Below are 20575 nucleotides of genomic sequence, written 5' to 3' on the forward strand. Positions count from 1 at the left end.
AATTCCTTGATTAATATATCGGACCTTTTAGTACCAAAGCCTGGAGTATATTAGAGCACAGGGACTATGTTATAATGTGCAACTTAGGGGAGGGAAAAAGCAGGAGGAGGAGGAGGAGGAGGAGGAGGAGGAGGAGGAGGAGGAGGAGGAGCAGGAGGAGGAGGAGGAGGAGGAGGAGGAGGAGGAGTACGACGACGACGACGACGACGACGACGACGACGACGACGACGACGACGACACAAACGAAAAAAAAAATGTAAAAAACACGAAAAGGAGAATGAAAAAAAGAAATGAAAAAAAGAAAAAGAAGAAAAAAACAAGAAAAAAAGAGTAATCACCCAACGCCCTAAAAACAAAACCAACCAACCAACCAAACAACCAACCCAGCTCCTAATCACACCACAATACACCAAATACAATCCCACTACACCACACTCCCAACATGCCCCTCCTCCCTTCCCTGCACACCAGCCCTCCTTCCCTCCCTCTCAACGCGTCCTCACCCCCTCGCCCTGCGCCCCAGCACGTGCAGGGGTGAGACTGGGGATGTAGGTGGCAGTGATTACCCGAGACTAGGAATGTTGCAAGTCAATTATCGGCGAATGGATCATGAATAACAGTGGTGAGAGAGGCTACTGACAGGCGTTAGTGGAGAGAGAGAGAGAGAGAGAGAGAGAGAGAGAGAGAGAGAGAGAGAGAGAGAGAGAGAGAGAGAACTGATGGACAAGACAGAAGAGGAAAAGAAAAAAAAATAAGATAGAGAAATGGAGACACAAAGGAAAAAGGCTATGATGAAAGAATGCATTGATTGACTGACTGCCTGAGAGACTGGCTGATTTTAATCCAACGCGGGCAACAACTAAAAGGCCATTACTGTCTATGGAACGAGAGATAGGAGGGAGAGGAAGGCAGGAAAGACTGAAACAAAGATGGGGAGGATAGAATAACGTAGGAGAGAGCAGTGATGACTGAGGAAGGGAAGAAAAGGGAATAAAAAGAAAGTGTGGGAGGTGTTATGGAAAGAGAAAGGTGATGATACAGAAAACGAGATGGGAGGAGCAATTTATGGCAAGGGGAAAGTGGAGGAGAGAAAGGAGAGGAAACGAGAAAGGAAGAATAGGGCAGTGGCAATTGGGAACACTGGAGAGGTGCTGCACAAAAGGGCGAGAACGGCAAGGAATGAGGTTATGCTGGTGGTGGTACTGGCTGACGGAACCTTCATGTGGAAAACAAAACTGTGTAGAAGCAAACACGAAAGCCACCAATCTCACGTAGAAGAAAAAAAAAACAGTTAGTAAAGTGAGTCAACACAATAAAGACAGAGATGGCGGGGGAAAAATACTGGCACACACAAAGCCACAGAAATTAGTTAATCCCAAAAGAAGCTCGGTTCGCCTGTCCTGCCACCGCCACCACTACTATCACCACCACCACCATCACCACGACCTACAACAACAAAAACAGCAACAACAACAGCTCGTATATCTCGTGCGTGGATGGACCGAAGAAAAATTGTTACATTAACAACAAGAGCAACAAATCATAGTGGACGTGCATACTATTGGTTGTGTATGCGTGTGTGTGGGGTGCATGTCACTAGTTGACTAGTTGGCTTCTGTCCCTCCTCCCTAACTGTCTGCCTGTCTGTCTTCTTGGTGCTCTTCTTTTTCCTTCATGTTTACCGTTTTTCTCCTTTCGCAGCACTCTTCCCTCACACCCAGCCTTCATAACCTCCAAAGGTACTTCATCTTCTTTTCCTTCATCCTTTCTCGCTCATCCTCTTGAGCCAAATTTTCTCCCCCTCCTGCTATAATTCTCCAGCTTCCTTAACTCCTACATGTATTTAGTCTTTCTTTTTATTCATTCCTATTAATTTTCCATCGCTCATTTTTTTTTTCCTTCCCTTCTTCTAATTTTTTTCTTAATCTCATCACCATTGTTGAAAGGAAGGTTACAGCCGTATACTCCTTGATTATCTCATATTTCCAACACGTCTCAGTCTCCTATCAACCCTTCATTCCTCCAACACTGTGTACCACGTAACATTCCCTCACCAAAAGACTCTTTACTGATGTATCACTTCCTACTAGTAATTTTCACCACTCCAGCATTAACACTACAATAATTATGCGATTACGCTGTTACCTAGTACATCACTTTTCTGTGCTAAGAATATTATCGCTGACAGACATTTCGCAATTGTCTCCACTCGCATGTGTTTGCTGTCAATGAATTCCAGTTTCTTTCAGAGAGTTCCGTGATCCATGGTTAAAAAGACCTTCACATGACTCCAAGCTTCTAGTGTGAGATAAATACCATCTTTCTGTTGTGTGTGTGTGTGTGTGTGTGTGTGTGTGTGTGTGTGTGTGTGTGTGTGTGTGAGTGAGAGAAACCTGAGATCAAGGTTTTCACTTCACTACATCTGCGGCGAAAAAGTTCATGGAATCGTTATGCCTTCCTGCCCTTTTTTTAACCACCTTCGTACAGTTCCGGAGCTTCCACTAATACGGACAGTCCTCAAAGGAAGCAGAGGTTTTTATCAATATCGAGACTTCTTGCAGTCCGTAAGGGCAAAGCAGGAAACTTTTCTCACATGTTTGGGGGGAATGAATGGAATCATTTGTGGAATATGTACATAGTAAGGCAACTTGTTCCCTAGAATAGTTAGAAATATAAACTAAACTTATCAACTTCTGCAAAACAAAGCCACCCAAACGACGGCACACCATCAACTCCAGCAATGAATGGCGAAAATTTTATTTTAATAGTCCACGTGCAAACGAAAACATAACTCACGTCCTTTGTTTAGAAAAGTCAAGAGCTTTTCCAAAATATAATTTAAACATAATATGAGAAATAAGTAACGTAAGTTAAAAAGACAAAGAAGTGAGGGTCATAATTTTCAGGTCGCCCCACCAGACTATCTTCATCAGTCTATCTTTCACCTTTTCAATCCTCTCTTCTTTGAGAGTCTCACGCGACGTATCCTCTACACCCTCTCATTTTCCCATCACTAAATACGAGTATACCCACACACTGTCTTTCCCTTCACAAGTCTCTCTCTCTCTCTCTCTCTCTCTCTCTCTCTCTCTCTCTCTCTCTCTCTCTCTCTCTCACGCTATCTCGCCCCTTGTTATCCCACCCCTCCCTGTACAGCTGGTGACATGTGTACCTATCTCGCAATTTCCAGTCGTCAACAAGTATCGGGGACAGGAGACGCGTAGTGGGATCCCGTCACACAGAAATGATGTGGCGTTGAGCTGTGATAGCGGCACAGGCGGCTCGGGGATGTGGGCGGCGGCCAGAAGAAAGGGAAGAGGGAAAATAAGAGAATATGGGACTTGCCGACAATAGCTTCCCCCTAACTCATCAAATTTCCCCCCCCATCTGTCTCTTCCTCCTTCTCTTAGTCCTCCTCCTTCTCCTCTCATTGACACCTAAAGCTTCTTATTTCTATTCTTATTGGATATTGAAAGGGAGAGAATGAAAGGAAGGGAAAAAGATCATAGCATGACTAGCATGACTGGATAAAAATTCACTGATGAATAACTTCCCAGTGAGGAAAATGAGGGCGTGGGAGTTAAGCGGAAAGACGTGGAACTTTCTAGCAATACAAGGCCATGTTCTGAAACACTCACGCGCCGCACCTCCACTACATTCAAAACGATTTAGTTGAAGTTACATGAGTTACATGATTCTAGTGACAGGTTAACAATATTTCTACATTATCAACAAGAGAAGCACTCTTGAGAACCCAGCTGATCATCTCCGCGGCTTTTAAAAATAGTGGTGAGAGACCAAAACGTTCCTGAATAAGAGCCTTTGGGACGAGGAAAACATGACAAACCCTGGAGGGAGAAAAGTGATAAGGTAGAGCGATAACACTTGCTCTCCTTCGTGCGGTGCGAGGCGGAGGGGAGGGAACACTGCCGCCGCCACCACCTTGTGATAAAACTGTGATGACGCCCCGAGAGACGCGAGAATTACGATCCCCGGCCACTGGCGGCACTCCCTTCTAATAATGAGAGAGAGAGAGAGAGAGAGAGAGAGAGAGAGAGAGAGAGAGAGAGAGAGAGAGAGAGAGAGAGAGAGAGAGAGAGAGAGAGAGAGTATGTGAGTGGAGGCATGGGGAATGAGTGAAGATAATGGTGGTGGTTGTGGTGGTGGTGGTGGCAGCGGCGCGGACTGCTACTCCAGGCTTCACCGTGGCAACCTACGAGTACACGTCTCTGGGAAGCTGCCCTGGATGACGCAGCCGCAGCCGCCGCAGGGCTGTGCAGTGGGAATCAACCCTCCCAGGGACGTTCAAGGCATCTCTGCTGTTCTCCTTGACACCTCCCTTCCTTTCTCCTCCTCACCTATCCTCGGCCTTCCTTCTATGAGAAGTTAATAGGCAATCAGAATTGAGTTACCTTTCGTTTTGTGAGTGTTGATGTGAAATAATGAATCTCTCTCTCTCTCTCTCTCTCTCTCTCTCTCTCTCTCTCTCTCTCCCACAGCACGGCAATGCGGCAAGGTTTCCCAGCACTGAATATAATTTCTTTCTAACACATGCAACAGCTAAGCCCCGCCATTGTGCCGGCCACTCCCGCATGCCGCCATAGTCACCGGGACGCGGCGGCACGACCACACGACACACGCCCTTTATGCACATTTAAAAAGTTCGCTTGATGAACGGGATGTTTCTCTCTCTCTCTCTCTCTCTCTCTCTCTCTCTCTCTCTCTCTCTCTGTGTGTGTGTGTGTGTGTGTGTGTGTGTGTGTGTGTGTGTGTGTGTGTGTGTGTGTGTGTGTGTGTGTGTGTAATAATAATAATAATAATAATAAACGTTTTATTATTTAGGCAGTTGACAAACTGAAAATGTACATAGGGGATGGGGAAAAACTTAACATTAATCCTAAAGGTAAGTCTAATCTAGGAGGGAAATACTATTGATTGATGGCTCGCACCATAGTGGGAATCGCATTGAGTCTGTACCGGTCCGTGCGCGGCGCCTTCAGGGGCGTTATTTTGTTGTGGTGTCTGGTGGCACGGACCGGGCGAGGCGCGTCGGGCGGCAGCATGTTTCTGAGACGTGGATGATGCAGTAGTCCCCTCCCAAACTTCTCCAGAGCCTCTCGGTGCCTGGTGGATATTCTGGACAGACTCAGGGTGGTCAGGGCTTCTTCATAGGTGGTGTATGCAGGGCCAAGGATGACCCTGCACGCCCTTTTCTGCACACTCTCTAGCTGTAGCTGTTGAGTGTGTGTGAGGGAGGAGGACCACGCTGGGGAGGCGTACATGAGTTTGGGGAGGATGAAGGTAAGGTACACCCCCCTTAACTCATCTGTCGGCGTCCCCAGCGACCTGAGTCTGCGCAGCATGTACAGCCTGTAGGTAGCTGATCTCACGGTGCTGGCGACATGCTCCTTCCAGGTCAGCTGGTCGTCCACCGTGACTCCGAGAAGCTTGACACATTGGACCACCTGGAGGGGGTGAGGGCCCACTGTGAGCCGGGGAGGGGGCACTGGTACAGAGGAGGTACAGAAATGCATCACCACAGTTTTGCTGTGGTTGATGGTCATCCTGCTCTCCTCTGTCCACGTCTGCAGTCGCTCCAGAATTGCTTGCAATGGCGAGTAGTCCGGGTTCTTGGTGGAAACTGGGACGCCCACGGTGCAGTCGTCCACATACTTCCAGCGATGGGGGGTGTCGGTGAGGGCGTCGTTGATGAGGAGGAGGAAGCATAGAGGACCCATCTTGGTCCCCTGGGGGACTCCACATGTCAGCTGTTGGAAATTAGAGACAGAGCCCTGATAGCGAACGGCCTGACGTCTCCCTGTGAGGAAGTCGGCTAGCCACGCTATCAGATGAGGAGGGAGACCCAGACTTACTGCCTTGCTGATGACAACAGTGTGATCAACAAGATCAAAGGCTTTTTTGAAGTCCACAAAAGCAACAGCTAGAGAGGTGTTTCGCTTGTCCAGGTGGCTGTGGATGAATTCAAGGAAGCTGGTCAGGTAATGTGAGGTGGAGGTGGCTTTAATATTTCCGAATTGTCTGATATCCACGGTGTTACAAATTTTGGTGTAGGCCCAGTCATATACAAAATCTTCACAAATAAGGCTAGGGATGGGAGTGATAGAGACTGGCCTGAGGTCATTGAGTGACTGAGGACTGGAAGTTTTGGGGATGGGGGTGACGTAAGATGTCTTCCAGTCCGCGGGGCAAGAGTGTTGGGAGAGTGAGGCATTTATTATGGAGCATAGCGGTGTTGCTAGCTCTACAGCAAATTCCTTGTAAATTTTTATAGGAAGGTCAGTGGGTGTGGTGGATCTTGGTTTAAATTTAAATATTCTCTTAAAAACATCCATCGCCTGGACAGTGTGTGGAGGGGAGGGAGCGGGAAGATAGGCAGGAAGCGGAGTGGTGTGGAGGGGAGGAAAGGTTTGACAGATAGCAGCAAAGTGATCGTTCATCTCCTGAACCGCGAGATTAGCAGGAAGGTGTGAGGTGCAAGGAAGAGATGAAGTGTGCTTTTGTAAGCCACACAAAGCTTTGATCTTAGCGTACCACTGTCTGTTGTTGGTCAGCTTGAGGTGGTGTATCTTGTCTGGGTAATAGCTTGCCTTTGCATTCTTAATCTCCCTGATTACTCTGTTTCTTAGTTTCCTGTAAAGGACCGGGCAGGAGTGGAACGCCCAGGTCCGCTGACGCATGAGTCTTTTAATGCGGGGCGTCATCCAGGGAGCATCAGACGGGTGCGTTGTGACGCTCTTGGCTGGGAAGTAGTGGTGGAAGGCTGCTGTGGTGGTGGCGACGTAATTTTGCCATTTTAAGTGGACGTCCTCCTCATTCAGCACCTCGGTCCACGGGTGTTGTGTCACCCACTGTCCAAACTCCCTCATGGCTGAGTCAGGCATGGGGCGGTGGGTCCTGGTGACAGCTGACCGGGGGGTCGAGGTGGTGGGTGTGGGTGTCCACAGTATGGAGAGGTGGGTGCTCCGTCCCATGGGAGGCAGCGGCTTGGGTGGCGAGTACTCCTGGCCCAGGTCTGTGAGTATAAGGTCGAGGATGGCTTGCTGGTGGGTGGGGAAGTCCACGACCTGGGTGAGGTGGAGCTGGTGTAGGATATCGTTGATATCTAATCTGTTAAAGTCCCCACAGATGACCAGCTTGGCAGCAGGATACCTCACCCTCAGGACATCAGCAGTGTTGATGATGTGAGCGGTGAGTAACTGTGCTGTGGTGGCTCGTAAGGGGTGGTACACGACGCAAACTATGATGGAGGCCGTGTTGCTGGGATGGGAGGGGGCGTGACTCTCACCCACAGGGCCTCCACACCGGCAGGAATATCGACAGGGAGGTGTGAGGGGCTGAGGGCAGAGCGGCAGAAAACGGCCACTCCCCCCCCCCCACCCTGCATCCTGACCTGAGGTGATGGTAGAGCTGGTAGTCCTGCATCGTGCACACCTCAGGAACAATCTGCCACGCCTCAGTAACCGCCACAATGTCCGCACAAGTAGATCTCACCGTCACAATCAATTCGTCCATCTTGCTGGCCAGAGACGTTGCATTAAATAAGAGGAGTGAGGGAAGACTATACCACGTTCTCGGCACCTCAAAGTGTTTGTATTCCCTCTTCTCCACCCTGCGGTCGTCTCTGGCACTGGAGGTCACTACCTTGATGGGACGCACCACACTTTTGCCTCCTTTCGATCCTCGGTTTCAAAATAGTTTCAAGGACTTAAGGCACTGTATCACGTTGGGCGGCGGGTGTGTGTGTGTGTGTGTGTGTGTGTGTATGTGTGTGTTTATCACATAAATCAGGTTATTTTAGAACGCCAGCATTAGGAATAGAAAAGGTCAACACTTGCCACTGCATTTCCTGTCTTTGCTGTTCTCCACACGCGCCAATAGTATCACTTAAAATTTGTTCGCTCACTCATTGTTATGAATAATAAATAGATACATGAGGTTTTCCTTCAGTCATATTCCCTACGTACTGTTGAATGGATGCGCCCTATATGGAACTGTCATTTATATATGAAAAATCGGTATTGAAACAGAATATGGGGGTGATGCTTTTTACTTCTCATTTTTTTTTAGGGTTCTTCGTACGCCTATTGTGGAATTTAGTTTCAAAAGTTAAGAAAACCTCCATATCCTGATGCAAGAGATGAAAAAGAGTGAATAATCCAAATAACCTCAGGAGGAAAAGTTGCCCAGCATTGTTTTTTTTTTTTTTTGTATGGCGAAGAAACAAAGCGAGGTGAGTTGGAGGCGGCGGTGCACCAGAAGCACCATGGCGACTTGCTTCATTCATGGTAGATTTAAATGAATTACTCCGAAGAGAAGTGAATATCATAAACATAATCAGTACACAGGCACATCTCTAAAGATATACGGACTAAAAAATACACAAAATACATAAAAACCCTTACAAAAGACGGTTTAAGCTTTCAAACTTCTATTCATCAGAGACGCAGAGTAAGAAGGGATTTGCTAGACTAGAGTAAATAAGTGGTATAAGGAGAGAGGGTGATATAGACAAGATTCTTATGTTCAATAATCAGAAAAGGACTATAAATAATAGGTTCAAAGTAAGTACAGGAGTGAATGTTTTATAACTGCCAAGCGTGAGCCTATAGACATCTGGCAGTTTCCCTTGTGGTCTTATAGTTTTAAACAAAATCTCTCCCTCTCTTCCGCGTGAGAGAGAGAGAGAGAGAGAGAGAGAGAGAGAGAGAGAGAGAGAGAGAGAGAGAGAGAGAGAGAGAGAGAGAGAGAGAGAGAGAGAGAATGACAGACAGACGCACACCGGCACAACATAAGATGGCAGAGACTCACAGACAAGAAGGGACAAAGTGAGGATGCACCTTCAGATCCCCTTACCTGGAAGCGCCCCTGAATGACGTCCAGTTGGTGCTTGGTGACTTTGATCTGCCTCTTGGTCATGTCCGTGGGCTGCTTGGCGTTGAACGGGTAGGCGACACAGCGCAGAATAAACACATACAACTGCAGGCGTTTCTTCCTCTCTTCCTCTTCGCGCTCCTGTGTCTCCTGGAACGAAAGGAGGGGAAAAAAAAATTAGCAGATTGATGAGAGAGAGAGAGAGAGAGAGAGAGAGAGAGAGAGAGAGAGAGAGAGAGAGAGAGAGAGAGAGAGAGAGAGAGAGAGAGAGAGAGAGAGAGAGAGAGAGAGTAAACGTGTCATATTCGAGTAAAAAAAGATGAACATTTCTCAAGAGTAGGAGGAAAAGGAGGAGGAGGAGGAGGAGGAGGAGGAGGAGGAGGAGGAGAAATAAGAAGACATTAAAATAAATAAGAAACATCTCTCCTGTCACATGTTCCTACTTAATAAAACTCGTAGGATCAATAAACACACGGAGTATAGAAAAGAAAAGAAAGGAAAGAAAACACTCCTACACACACACACACACACACACACACACACACACACACACACACACACACACACACACACACACACACACACACACTATAAATATTGATATCCTCTCACTCAGGCACGCAAACAAGACGAGTTAGTTTAGCAAGCCGTCATGGGATCCGAACTCGTGAATTCAGAAATAATTTAGGAGCGTCGCGTTGTGGAGCCTATGACCTTCACTCCCTCCCTCTCCCTCGCTCTCCCGTCCATTCACTTCGCTGCCAGTCAGTCAAGTTCCCACTCGTAAAGTTTGCTGATTTGATTTGATGTCAGTCAGTCGGTCGGTAAGTAGGTCTGTTAGTTGGCTGGTTTGATAGTCAGTCAGTTGGGTACTACTGGTATGAATTAATCAATGTCATAGTTATTCATTTAGTTTCCTTTCCAATGTTCACTGTTAGTTTGTCAGCTAGTTAGGTTAGGTTAGCTTAGGTTGTTTAAAATTTATTTGGTTAGTTAGTTTGTCGGCCGGTTACTCAGTTGTTGGGCTTCTTAGTTCCGCAGCTTCATTCAATCAGCACCTTAGCAGGCCAGTTGAACAGATTAGTTATCCAGTTAATCACTTCGTCAGCTAATAAGTAATTTATCAAGTCAAGCAAGCTTCTAATCAAACAATTCCGCTACTACGATAGTCAGTCAGTCAGACAATTAGTCAGTCATCCATATTCAGCTCGTCAGTCAGACAGTCAGTCGGATGAAAGTCTAAGTGAGTGAGCGAGGGAGAGAAATTGGCTGAGTGAGTGGTAGCGCGAGAGGCATATAAGTGAATGCATAAGTGACTAAATGAGTGAGGCAGCGGATTGTAAGTAAGGGCGTGTATGAGAGAGCACAGGCCGCCAGCCAACACGAGGCTGCAAAACCTTCACCTCCTCACTCAAGACTCAGCGGTAAGACACCCAGGGCAGGACTGATGAGCACTACAGCGGCATTACGAGCGACACGAGGCAGCTGGGAAACAACAGCTGGCTAGAGGAAGGCGCACTACAACTACTACTAGTTAGCATATAATACATATACAACAGGTTGCGGTAATTATTCTGCTGCCGAGTGAAGTAACGTAAATAACTATACGGTAGTAAAATATTACCATATGATATTTAAGAGGCTTGTAGATCTAACGGGAGGAAATAGATATTGTGTGAGGTTTAAATATTATTCTAGAAACGTAACTGACTAGAATAGAGTGAAATAACGGGTGAAACACTAGCTACTCGTGAGGAAGCGAAACGTGACAGGTGAAGGACCCAGAGATCAAGGCGAGATATATAAAAGTAAACACTAAATAAATGCACAAACACCAAGACGTCCCTACATAATGCCAACGTAAATAAGTTAACAAACAAAACAATAAAATACAATGTCCCCCTTCAGAAAACAAACACGCTAAACTAAAAATAAATAAATGAATAAACAATAAACTCTTTCCATAAAATAAATACCAAAAATACTAAACTGGAGCAACATCATAACAAACACGAAAGTCAAACGTAAACATGGATGACGAGAAAACACGATAAAAAAAAAAACACACACACAGACACACACACACACAACAGAAGCTACAACGGGAAAAAAAATATAGCTTTCCGCCCGATATCAGTACCACACATGAGGGAGGAGGGCTGCGGTAACACGCCACGCACCGCTGCACACCTCTGATGAACGCCCCTCCATTCCTCCGCTCCCAGCACTCGTCACTCCTTCCCTTGTAGTCTCCTCCAGTCCACGCAAGAGTATAATTTCGGAGGACACTACAGACTGTGAAAAAACTAGATTATTCAACTGCTTTTAATTCGCTTGTTCATTTTTTTTTCCTTTGAAGAGCTGCAATATTAATGAGCCTTTTCTTTCTTTCTTTTCACTCCCTTTAGTGCCTTTGACCTGATTTTTTTAACGCTTTATCAAAGGGGGAAAAAAATAAAGCAAGTGATTGAAAATTTTAGATCTTCAAGTGGTTTTTGTTCTATTTCCGCCCCGTTGAATTATTCAGGGTTATCCAAATTTAATAAAAGTCATACTCTCATTAGTAGTCAAAGGACTAGGACTATGCGATCTTAACTTGCCTTTGGGTCATACTCGTATTCTTAATTTCTTTGAGCTTTTATTACGACTAGTATTTTCAAAACCCGCCGAGGGGATCAGTCGAGTTCTCACGATGTTTTCCCCACACTAATGATGCACAGTCCTTCTTAAACTATCACTACCATCACGAAAACATACTTGAAAACCCTCAAATAACTTACACTAGAGCCTGCTTGATGAAGACGAGGTAAAACACCGAATCATTGTCATTTCTACTACCTACGACATCTCTGACACCTACAACTTTTAAAGCCACTCTTATCTAGGCACTCAACACACTGTCTGCTTTTCCTCCCACTGCCAACATTAACCTCCGCAGACGACCTCGAGACCTCGGCAAATAGCAAGCATTCCCCATAAACAAACCCACACAATTACTTAGGACCTTACTCCGCCAAACTTAAAGGAATGACAGTGTTCGCGGCTCCTTTAGGCTTAAGTAACATCAGACTTCCCACAGCATCGTCTGCAGAGAGAGAGAGAGAGAGAGAGAGAGAGAGAGAGAGAGAGAGAGAGAGAGAGAGAGAGAGAGAGAGAGAGAGAGAGAGAGAGAGAGAGAGAGAGAGAGAGAGAGAGAGAGAGAGAGAGAGAGAGAGAGAGAGAGAGAGAGAGAGAGAGAGAGAGAGAGAGAGAGAGAGAGAGAGAGAGAGAGAGAGAGAGAGAGAGAGAGAGAGAGAGAGAGAGAGAGAGAGAGAGAGAGAGAGAGAGAGAGAGAGAGAGAGAGAGAGAGAGAGAGAGAGAGAGAGAGAGAGAGAGAGAGAGAGAGAGAGAGAGAGAGAGAGAAAGAGAAACGTTTCTTTGTCTATATCTGTTATAGTTTAGTTAATATGGTTTAATTTTATTTTACGTATTGTTGTTGTTATTATTATTATTATTATTATTATTATTATTATTATTATTATTATTATTACTATTATTGTTATCATTATTACTATCATCATTATCATCATTATTATAATTATAATTATCATTACTATTATATTATTTTCTATTTTTGCTACATGACTTGTTCTTCTGCGTATTTGATCCATGCACTTCCTTCTCGTTTATTCTTCTAGTCCTATTACATAACGTACCATATAGTATTTACTCCCATTAACTCATTACGACACACACCTGAGGAGGACCGTCATGTCATTACCACTCACCGTCCCGTGCGTTATATTAATTATTCACTTTTATTTCTCGCAAGACAGACGCGGGGAAGACTTAATGTTTGCTGGGGTATCTTAATAGGAATGTCAGATAATGCTTCTGTACCTTAATGTCATTACTCTCTCTCTCTCTCTCTCTCTCTCTCTCTCTCTTAGTAGCAGGGATGAAGGAAAAGTTTGTCCCAGTATGTATCTTCAGTTCCCATTCCGGTGAGGTTCAGTGCGTTATTAGAGAAGCCAGTCTCGGCCAGGTAAGATTAGAGGACGATGAGGTGTGCGAGTAATTAGTGGAGAGCAGGAGGAGGAGGAGGAGGAGGAGGAGGAGGAGGAGGAGGAGGAGGAGGAGGAAAAGAGAGAGAAAAAAGTTTCAAGCAAGAAAGAAGTACACGATAATCTGAACACACACACACACACACACACACACACACACACACACACACACACATACACACACACACACACACACACACACACACACACACACACACACACACACACACACACACACACACACACACACACACACACACACACACACACACTCACACACACACACACACACACACACACACACACACACACACACACACACACACACACACACACACACACAGAGAGAGAGAGAGAGAGAGAGAGAGAGAGAGAGAGAGAGAGAGAGAGAGAGAGAGAGAGAGAGAGAGAGATACGTTGCTTCCACACCTTTAAGCTCGATATTATGATCACTTGTCACGGAGCAGAATATTATGATCACTTGTCACGGAGCAGAAGCTCTTCTTGCCACCGCCTCCTCCCCCTCCTCCTCCTCCTCCCTTCAAGTTACACCTCCGCCTGCACCTTCAGCTAATGCCCTACATCTCACCTGTCCCTCCCCTCTCCTCTCCCTCTCCCCATTCCCCTCTCCCAATCCGCCCGCCACTTCCCCTCCAGCACCACTTAGATACTCCCACTTCCTCTCGTAACGGCTCCTCCTCGTCCACACACTGCACTCTCTCTCTCTTTCTCTCTCTCTCTCTCTCTCTCTCTCTCTCTCTCTCTCTCTCTCTCTCTCTCTCTCTCTCTCTCTCTCTCGTCCTTTACGTAGTCACTTACCCTTTACACACATTCTCTCTCTCTCTCTCTCTCTCTCTCTCTCTCTCTCTCTCTCTCTCTCTCTCTCTCTCTCTCTCTCTCTCTCACACACACACACACACACACACACACACACACACATACACACACACATACACACGTACACACATTAGTAGTAGTAGTAGTAGTAGTAGTAGTAGGAGGAGGAGGAGGAGGAGGAGGAGGAGGAGGAGGAGGACGAGGAGGAGGAGGAGGAGGAGTGTTTATGTTGTCGTTGTTATTGTAGTTTATTGATTACAGCTTTACAGTAAAACAATTTCCTTATAAATTAAGAACGCAACAAATTCATTCTTTGTTTAGCAGGTTCATTGACTTTCCTAAAGCTTTTGACACCTTTAGACATGATATTTTATTACAACTATTAAACATTATGCCATTCGAGGCATCATACATGAATAGTTTAATGATTACTAAGGGAATCCAATCTACTAAAATTCCTAATGACTTATCTACACGATGTCATTTAATACGGATTCCTACAAGGTAAGGTCCTTGGTCCAATCATATATACGAGTACATATATATATATATATATATATATATATATATATATATATATATATATATATATATATATATATATATATATATATATATATATATATATATATATATATACATATATATATAATCACAAAACTGAAAGCAATTCTATTTGCCGACGACTCCACTTTATTCGTCACTGGAAAAGAATAGCTAACAGATCACAATCAGTTTAAATAAAAAAAATATATGTAGTTCACCTACAGGTCAATAGAAAAAAAAAAAACATCACCATCTCTGAAATATGGCAACAATATAAAATTAAATAAATAAATAAATAAACAAATAAGACGTTAGGTGCTGTATATTTTATGCGACCATGCCATTTAAGGCACACATACCTGAACAAAGACGTAAATTATCTAGGAATATGTCCCTACTGTATCAAGAAAAAGACCCCATGCCAAAATATGTACTAATAACGTTTTACAATGCTGCTCACATATTACCATACTTCTATAAATGTGCTCTGAACTCATGTTATGCATATCTACTCATCTGCTACTCTTATTTCGCTTGCAAAAAAGAAAATCATGAGGATTATAGGAAACTGTGGATACTTTGATCACATCCAACCTGAATTAAAGAGAGAGAAATAAAAAAAAAAACATATAAATGAATATCTTAAACTTTTTGAAATAAATAAATTAAAAATCGGCATTTCCATATGTAAATTACAAAGCAGCAGTAATACATTTATGACACAGCCTTGCTACCACAACATAATTATCACACTCGCTCTTGTGAAGATTCAACATTAACCTGTCAGTCTTCCATCGATCATTAGCCTACACTGGTCCTGAGAAGTGGAATTGTCTTCCCAACCATATAAAGGTTCTACCTACCTTGTGTTCATAAAAAAAAAACTAAATAAAAAAAAATAATAATAATAATAGGTAATATAAAATAACAGTTAATTAATTAATCAATTAATTAAAAAAATAAAAATATATATTCACACGGTACTGAAAACAGTTTTTAGCTTTACTGCACATATTATGCATTTCACTTACGATATAATAATAATGATAATAAATTTCAAAATTTTGAAAAAAATTTGAATTTAAAGAATTCTTACGTAACAATTGTGATAAGTTCTTTATGTAAAAAGGAACTATTAAACATATGCAAAATAGTCTTTTGAGTTTTTTAAGGTACGGTACAGAAAAAAATCATATTTCACCTTTTATAAAAAATTACGACAAGTAGAAAACACACTTTTTAAATAGATGTATAATTTATATATCCCTATTCTTCTTCTCCAAGTATTGATTTAATCATTTATAACCTCTGATGAAAAAATCTCATCGCAAATCTTTTTCAATTTTTTTTACAGGTCCGGAGCTGCGTTTAAAATTTTGAAAAAAATTTGAATTTAAAGAATTCTTACATAACGATTGTGATAAGTTCTTTATGTAAAAAGAAACTATTATACATATGCAAATTAGTCTTTTGAGTTCTTTAAGGTACGGTAGAGTTAAAAATCATATTTCACCTTTTATAAATAATTACGACGAGTAGAAAACACACTTTTTAAATAGATGTATAATTTATATATCCTTATTATTCTTCTCCAAGTATTGATTTAATCATTTATAACCTCCAATGAAAAAATCTCATCGGAAATTTTTTTTCAATTTTTTTTACAGGTCCGGACCTGCGTTCAAAATTTTGAAAAAAATTTAAATTTAAAGAATTCTTACGTAACAATTGTGATAAGTTCTTTATGTAAAAAGGAACTATTAAACATATACAAAATAGTCTTTTGAGTTTTTTAAGGTACAGTACAGATAAAAATCATATTTCACCTTTTAAAAAAAATTACGACGAGTAGAAAACACACTTTTTAAATAGATGTATAATTTATATATCCCTATTCTTCTTCTCCAAGTACTGATTTAATCATTTATAACCTCCAATGAAAATATCTCATCGGAATTTTTTTTCAAAATTTGGAAAAAATTTTGAATCAAAAGAATTCTTACGTAACAATTGTGATAAGTTCTTCATGTAAAACGGAACTATTAAACATATCAAAAGTAGTCTTTTGAGTTTTTTAAGGTACGGTACAGTTAAAAATCATATTACACCTTTTATAAAAAATTACGACGAGTAAAAAAAAACTTTTTAAATAGATGTTTAATTTATATATACCTATTCTTCTTCTTCAAGTATTGATTTAATAATTTAGAACCTCCTATGAAAAAATCTCATCGGAAATTTTTTTCAATTTTTTTATAGGTCCGGACCTGCGTTCAAAATTTTGAAAAAAAATTTGAATTTAAAGAATTCTTACGTAACAATTGTGATAAGTTCTTTATGTAAAAAGGAACTATTAAACATATGCAAAGTAGTCTTTTGAGTTTTTTAAGGTGCGGTACAGATAAAAATCACATTTCACCTTTTATAAAAAATTACGATGAGTAGAAAACACACTTTTTGAATAGATGTATAATTTAAATATCCCTATTCTTCTTCTGCAAGTATTTATTTAATCATTTATAACCTCAAATGAAAAAAAATTCATCGGAAATTTTTTTCAATTTTTTTTACAGGTCCGGACCTGCGTTCAAAAATTTTGAAAAAAATTTGAATTTAAAGAATTCTTACGTAACAATTGTGATAAGTTCTTTATGTAAAAAGGAACTATTATACTTATGCAAATTAGTCTTCTGTGTTTTTTAAAGTACGGTACAGTTAAAAATCATATTTCACCTTTTATAAATAATTACGACGAGTAGAAAACACACTTTTTAAATAGATGTATAATTTATATATCCCTATTCTTCTTTTCCAAGTATTGATTTAATCATTTATAACCTCCAATGAAAATATCTCATCGGAAATTTTTTTCAATTTTTTTTATAGGTCCGGACCTGCGTTCAAAATTTTGAAATAAAATTTGAATTTAAAGAATTCTTATGTAACAATTGTGATAAGTTCTTTATGTAAAAAGGAACTATTAAACATTTGCAAAATAGTCTTTTGAGTTTTTTTAAGGTACGGTACAGATAAAAATCATATTTCACCTTTTATGAATAATTACAACGAGTAGAAAACACACTTTTTAAATAGATGTATAATTTATATATCCCTATTCTTCTTCTCCAAGTATTGATTTAATCATATATAACCTCCAATGAAAATATCTCATCGGAAATTTTTTTCAGTTTTTTTTACAGGTCCGGACCTGCGTTCAAATTTTTGAAATAAAAATTGAACTTAAAGAATTCTTATGTAACAATTGTGATAAGTTCTTTATGTAAAAAGGAAATATTAAACATTTGCAAAATAGTCTTTTGAGTTTTTTTAAGGTACTGTACAGATAAAAATCATATTTCATCTTTTATAAATAATTACGACGAGTAGAAAACACACTTTTTAAATAGATGTATAATTTATATATCCCTATTCTTCTTCTCCAAGTATTGATTTAGTCATTTATAACCTCTAATGAAAAAATCTCATCGGAAATTTTTTTCAATTTTTTTTACAGGTCCGGACCTGCGTTCAAAATTTTGAAAAAAATTTGAATTTAAAGAATTCTTACGTAACAAATGTGATAAGTTCTTTATGTAAAAAGGAACTATTAAACATATGCAAAATAGTCTTTTGAGTTTTTTAAAGTACAGTACAGATAAAAATCATATTTCACCTTTTATAAAAAAATTACGACGAGTAGAAAACACACTTTTTAAATAGATGTATAATTTATATATCCCTATTCTTTTTCTCCAAATATTGATTTAATCATTTATAACCTCCAATGAAAAAATCTCATCGGAAATTTAACAAATTTTTTTTTACAGGTCTGGACCTGCGTTCAAAATTTTGAAAAAAAAATTGAATTTAAAGAATTCTTGCGTAACAATTCTGATAAGTTCTTTATGTAAAAAGGAACTATTATACATATGCAAATTAGTCTTTTGAGTTTTTTAAGGTGCGGTACAGATAAAAATCACATTTCACCTTTTATAAAAAATTACGATGAGTAGAAAACACACTTTTTGAATAGATGTATAATTTAAATATCCCTATTCTTCTTCTGCAAGTATTTATTTAATCATTTATAACCTCAAATGAAAAAAAATTCATCGGAAATTTTTTTCAATTTTTTTTACAGGTCCGGACCTGCGTTCAAAAATTTTGAAAAAAATTTGAATTTAAAGAATTCTTACGTAACAATTGTGATAAGTTCTTTATGTAAAAAGGAACTATTATACTTATGCAAATTAGTCTTCTGTGTTTTTTAAAGTACGGTACAGTTAAAAATCATATTTCACCTTTTATAAATAATTACGACGAGTAGAAAACACACTTTTTAAATAGATGTATAATTTATATATCCCTATTCTTCTTTTCCAAGTATTGATTTAATCATTTATAACCTCCAATGAAAATATCTCATCGGAAATTTTTTTCAATTTTTTTTATAGGTCCGGACCTGCGTTCAAAATTTTGAAATAAAATTTGAATTTAAAGAATTCTTATGTAACAATTGTGATAAGTTCTTTATGTAAAAAGGAACTATTAAACATTTGCAAAATAGTCTTTTGAGTTTTTTTAAGGTACGGTACAGATAAAAATCATATTTCACCTTTTATGAATAATTACAACGAGTAGAAAACACACTTTTTAAATAGATGTATAATTTATATATCCCTATTCTTCTTCTCCAAGTATTGATTTAATCATATATAACCTCCAATGAAAATATCTCATCGGAAATTTTTTTCAGTTTTTTTTACAGGTCCGGACCTGCGTTCAAAATTTTGAAATAAAAATTGAACTTAAAGAATTCTTATGTAACAATTGTGATAAGTTCTTTATGTAAAAAGGAAATATTAAACATTTGCAAAATAGTCTTTTGAGTTTTTTTAAGGTACTGTACAGATAAAAATCATATTTCATCTTTTATAAATAATTACGACGAGTAGAAAACACACTTTTTAAATAGATGTATAATTTATATATCCCTATTCTTCTTCTCCAAGTATTGATTTAGTCATTTATAACCTCTAATGAAAAAATCTCATCGGAAATTTTTTTCAATTTTTTTTACAGGTCCGGACCTGCGTTCAAAATTTTGAAAAAAATTTGAATTTAAAGAATTCTTACGTAACAAATGTGATAAGTTCTTTATGTAAAAAGGAACTATTAAACATATGCAAAATAGTCTTTTGAGTTTTTTAAAGTACAGTACAGATAAAAATCATATTTCACCTTTTATAAAAAAATTACGACGAGTAGAAAACACACTTTTTAAATAGATGTATAATTTATATATCCCTATTCTTTTTCTCCAAATATTGATTTAATCATTTATAACCTCCAATGAAAAAATCTCATCGGAAATTTAACAAATTTTTTTTTACAGGTCTGGACCTGCGTTCAAAATTTTGAAAAAAAAATTGAATTTAAAGAATTCTTGCGTAACAATTCTGATAAGTTCTTTATGTAAAAAGGAACTATTATACATATGCAAATTAGTCTTTTGAGTTTTTTAAAGTACGGTACAGTTAAAAATCATATTTCACATTTTATAAATGATTACGACGAGTAGAAAACACACTTTTTAAATAGATGTATAATTTATATATCCCTATTCTTTTTCTCCAAGTATTGATTTAATCATTTATAACCTCCAATGAAAAAATCTCATCGGAAATTTTTTTCAATATTTTTTACAGGTCCGGACCTGCTTTCAAAATAAAAAAAAAAATTGAATTTAAAGAATTGTTACGTAACATTTGTGATAAGTTCTTTATGTAAAAAGGAACTATTATACATATGCAAAATTTCAAGAGGCGCCTCACACCGTTGCGGGATTTAGGGCACATGTGTCGGGGAGAAAGACTTTACCTGGGCGGCTGGGTACGGTTGCGGCTCTGAATCACCTGGTCAATCAGTAAGAACCGTCACATAGAGCAGCGAGAGGAAAATACACTTCTCCTTACGTCCATTTACTACAGTATAGTACACAAGTCACCGTGAAATACAGTCACGACAAACGCAACGCAAACTCTATTCGCAAGGACTCAACTCGCCTTCCCTTGTCTCCTTCCTCACACGTCTTGTCACGTCGCGATCTCGATATTCTCTCTCTGTCCCTCAGTGCCACAGGGTGCCCCACACCCTGCCTCCCATGTTATCACCTCTGCCAGGCTACACTTAACCACACCTAATCTAGCTTCCAAGATATAATTACAAGTCATGCAGATTATCAATACTGGTAAGGA

The 20575-nt window shown here is 39.9% G+C and overlaps 1 protein-coding gene across 1 annotated transcript in view; it reads right to left on the reverse strand.

Annotated features, from left to right (window-relative positions):
- The window catches only part of LOC135108630 (calcium-dependent secretion activator-like), a 108048-nt gene extending 87872 nt beyond the window's left edge, over window positions 1-20176 (reverse strand). Inside the window, exons 1-2 of the mRNA XM_064019788.1 lie at window positions 20153-20176; window positions 8875-9042 (exon numbers count right to left, since the gene is read on the reverse strand). Of these exons, the coding sequence (XP_063875858.1) occupies window positions 8875-9042; window positions 20153-20176 (192 nt within the window). The remainder of the gene's footprint in view (window positions 1-8874; window positions 9043-20152) is intronic.
- Between the last annotated feature and the right edge of the window lie 399 nt (window positions 20177-20575).

Source organism: Scylla paramamosain, chromosome 17 (genome assembly GCF_035594125.1).
Source record: "Scylla paramamosain isolate STU-SP2022 chromosome 17, ASM3559412v1, whole genome shotgun sequence".
In the NCBI taxonomy this organism is placed as follows: domain Eukaryota; kingdom Metazoa; phylum Arthropoda; class Malacostraca; order Decapoda; family Portunidae; genus Scylla; species Scylla paramamosain.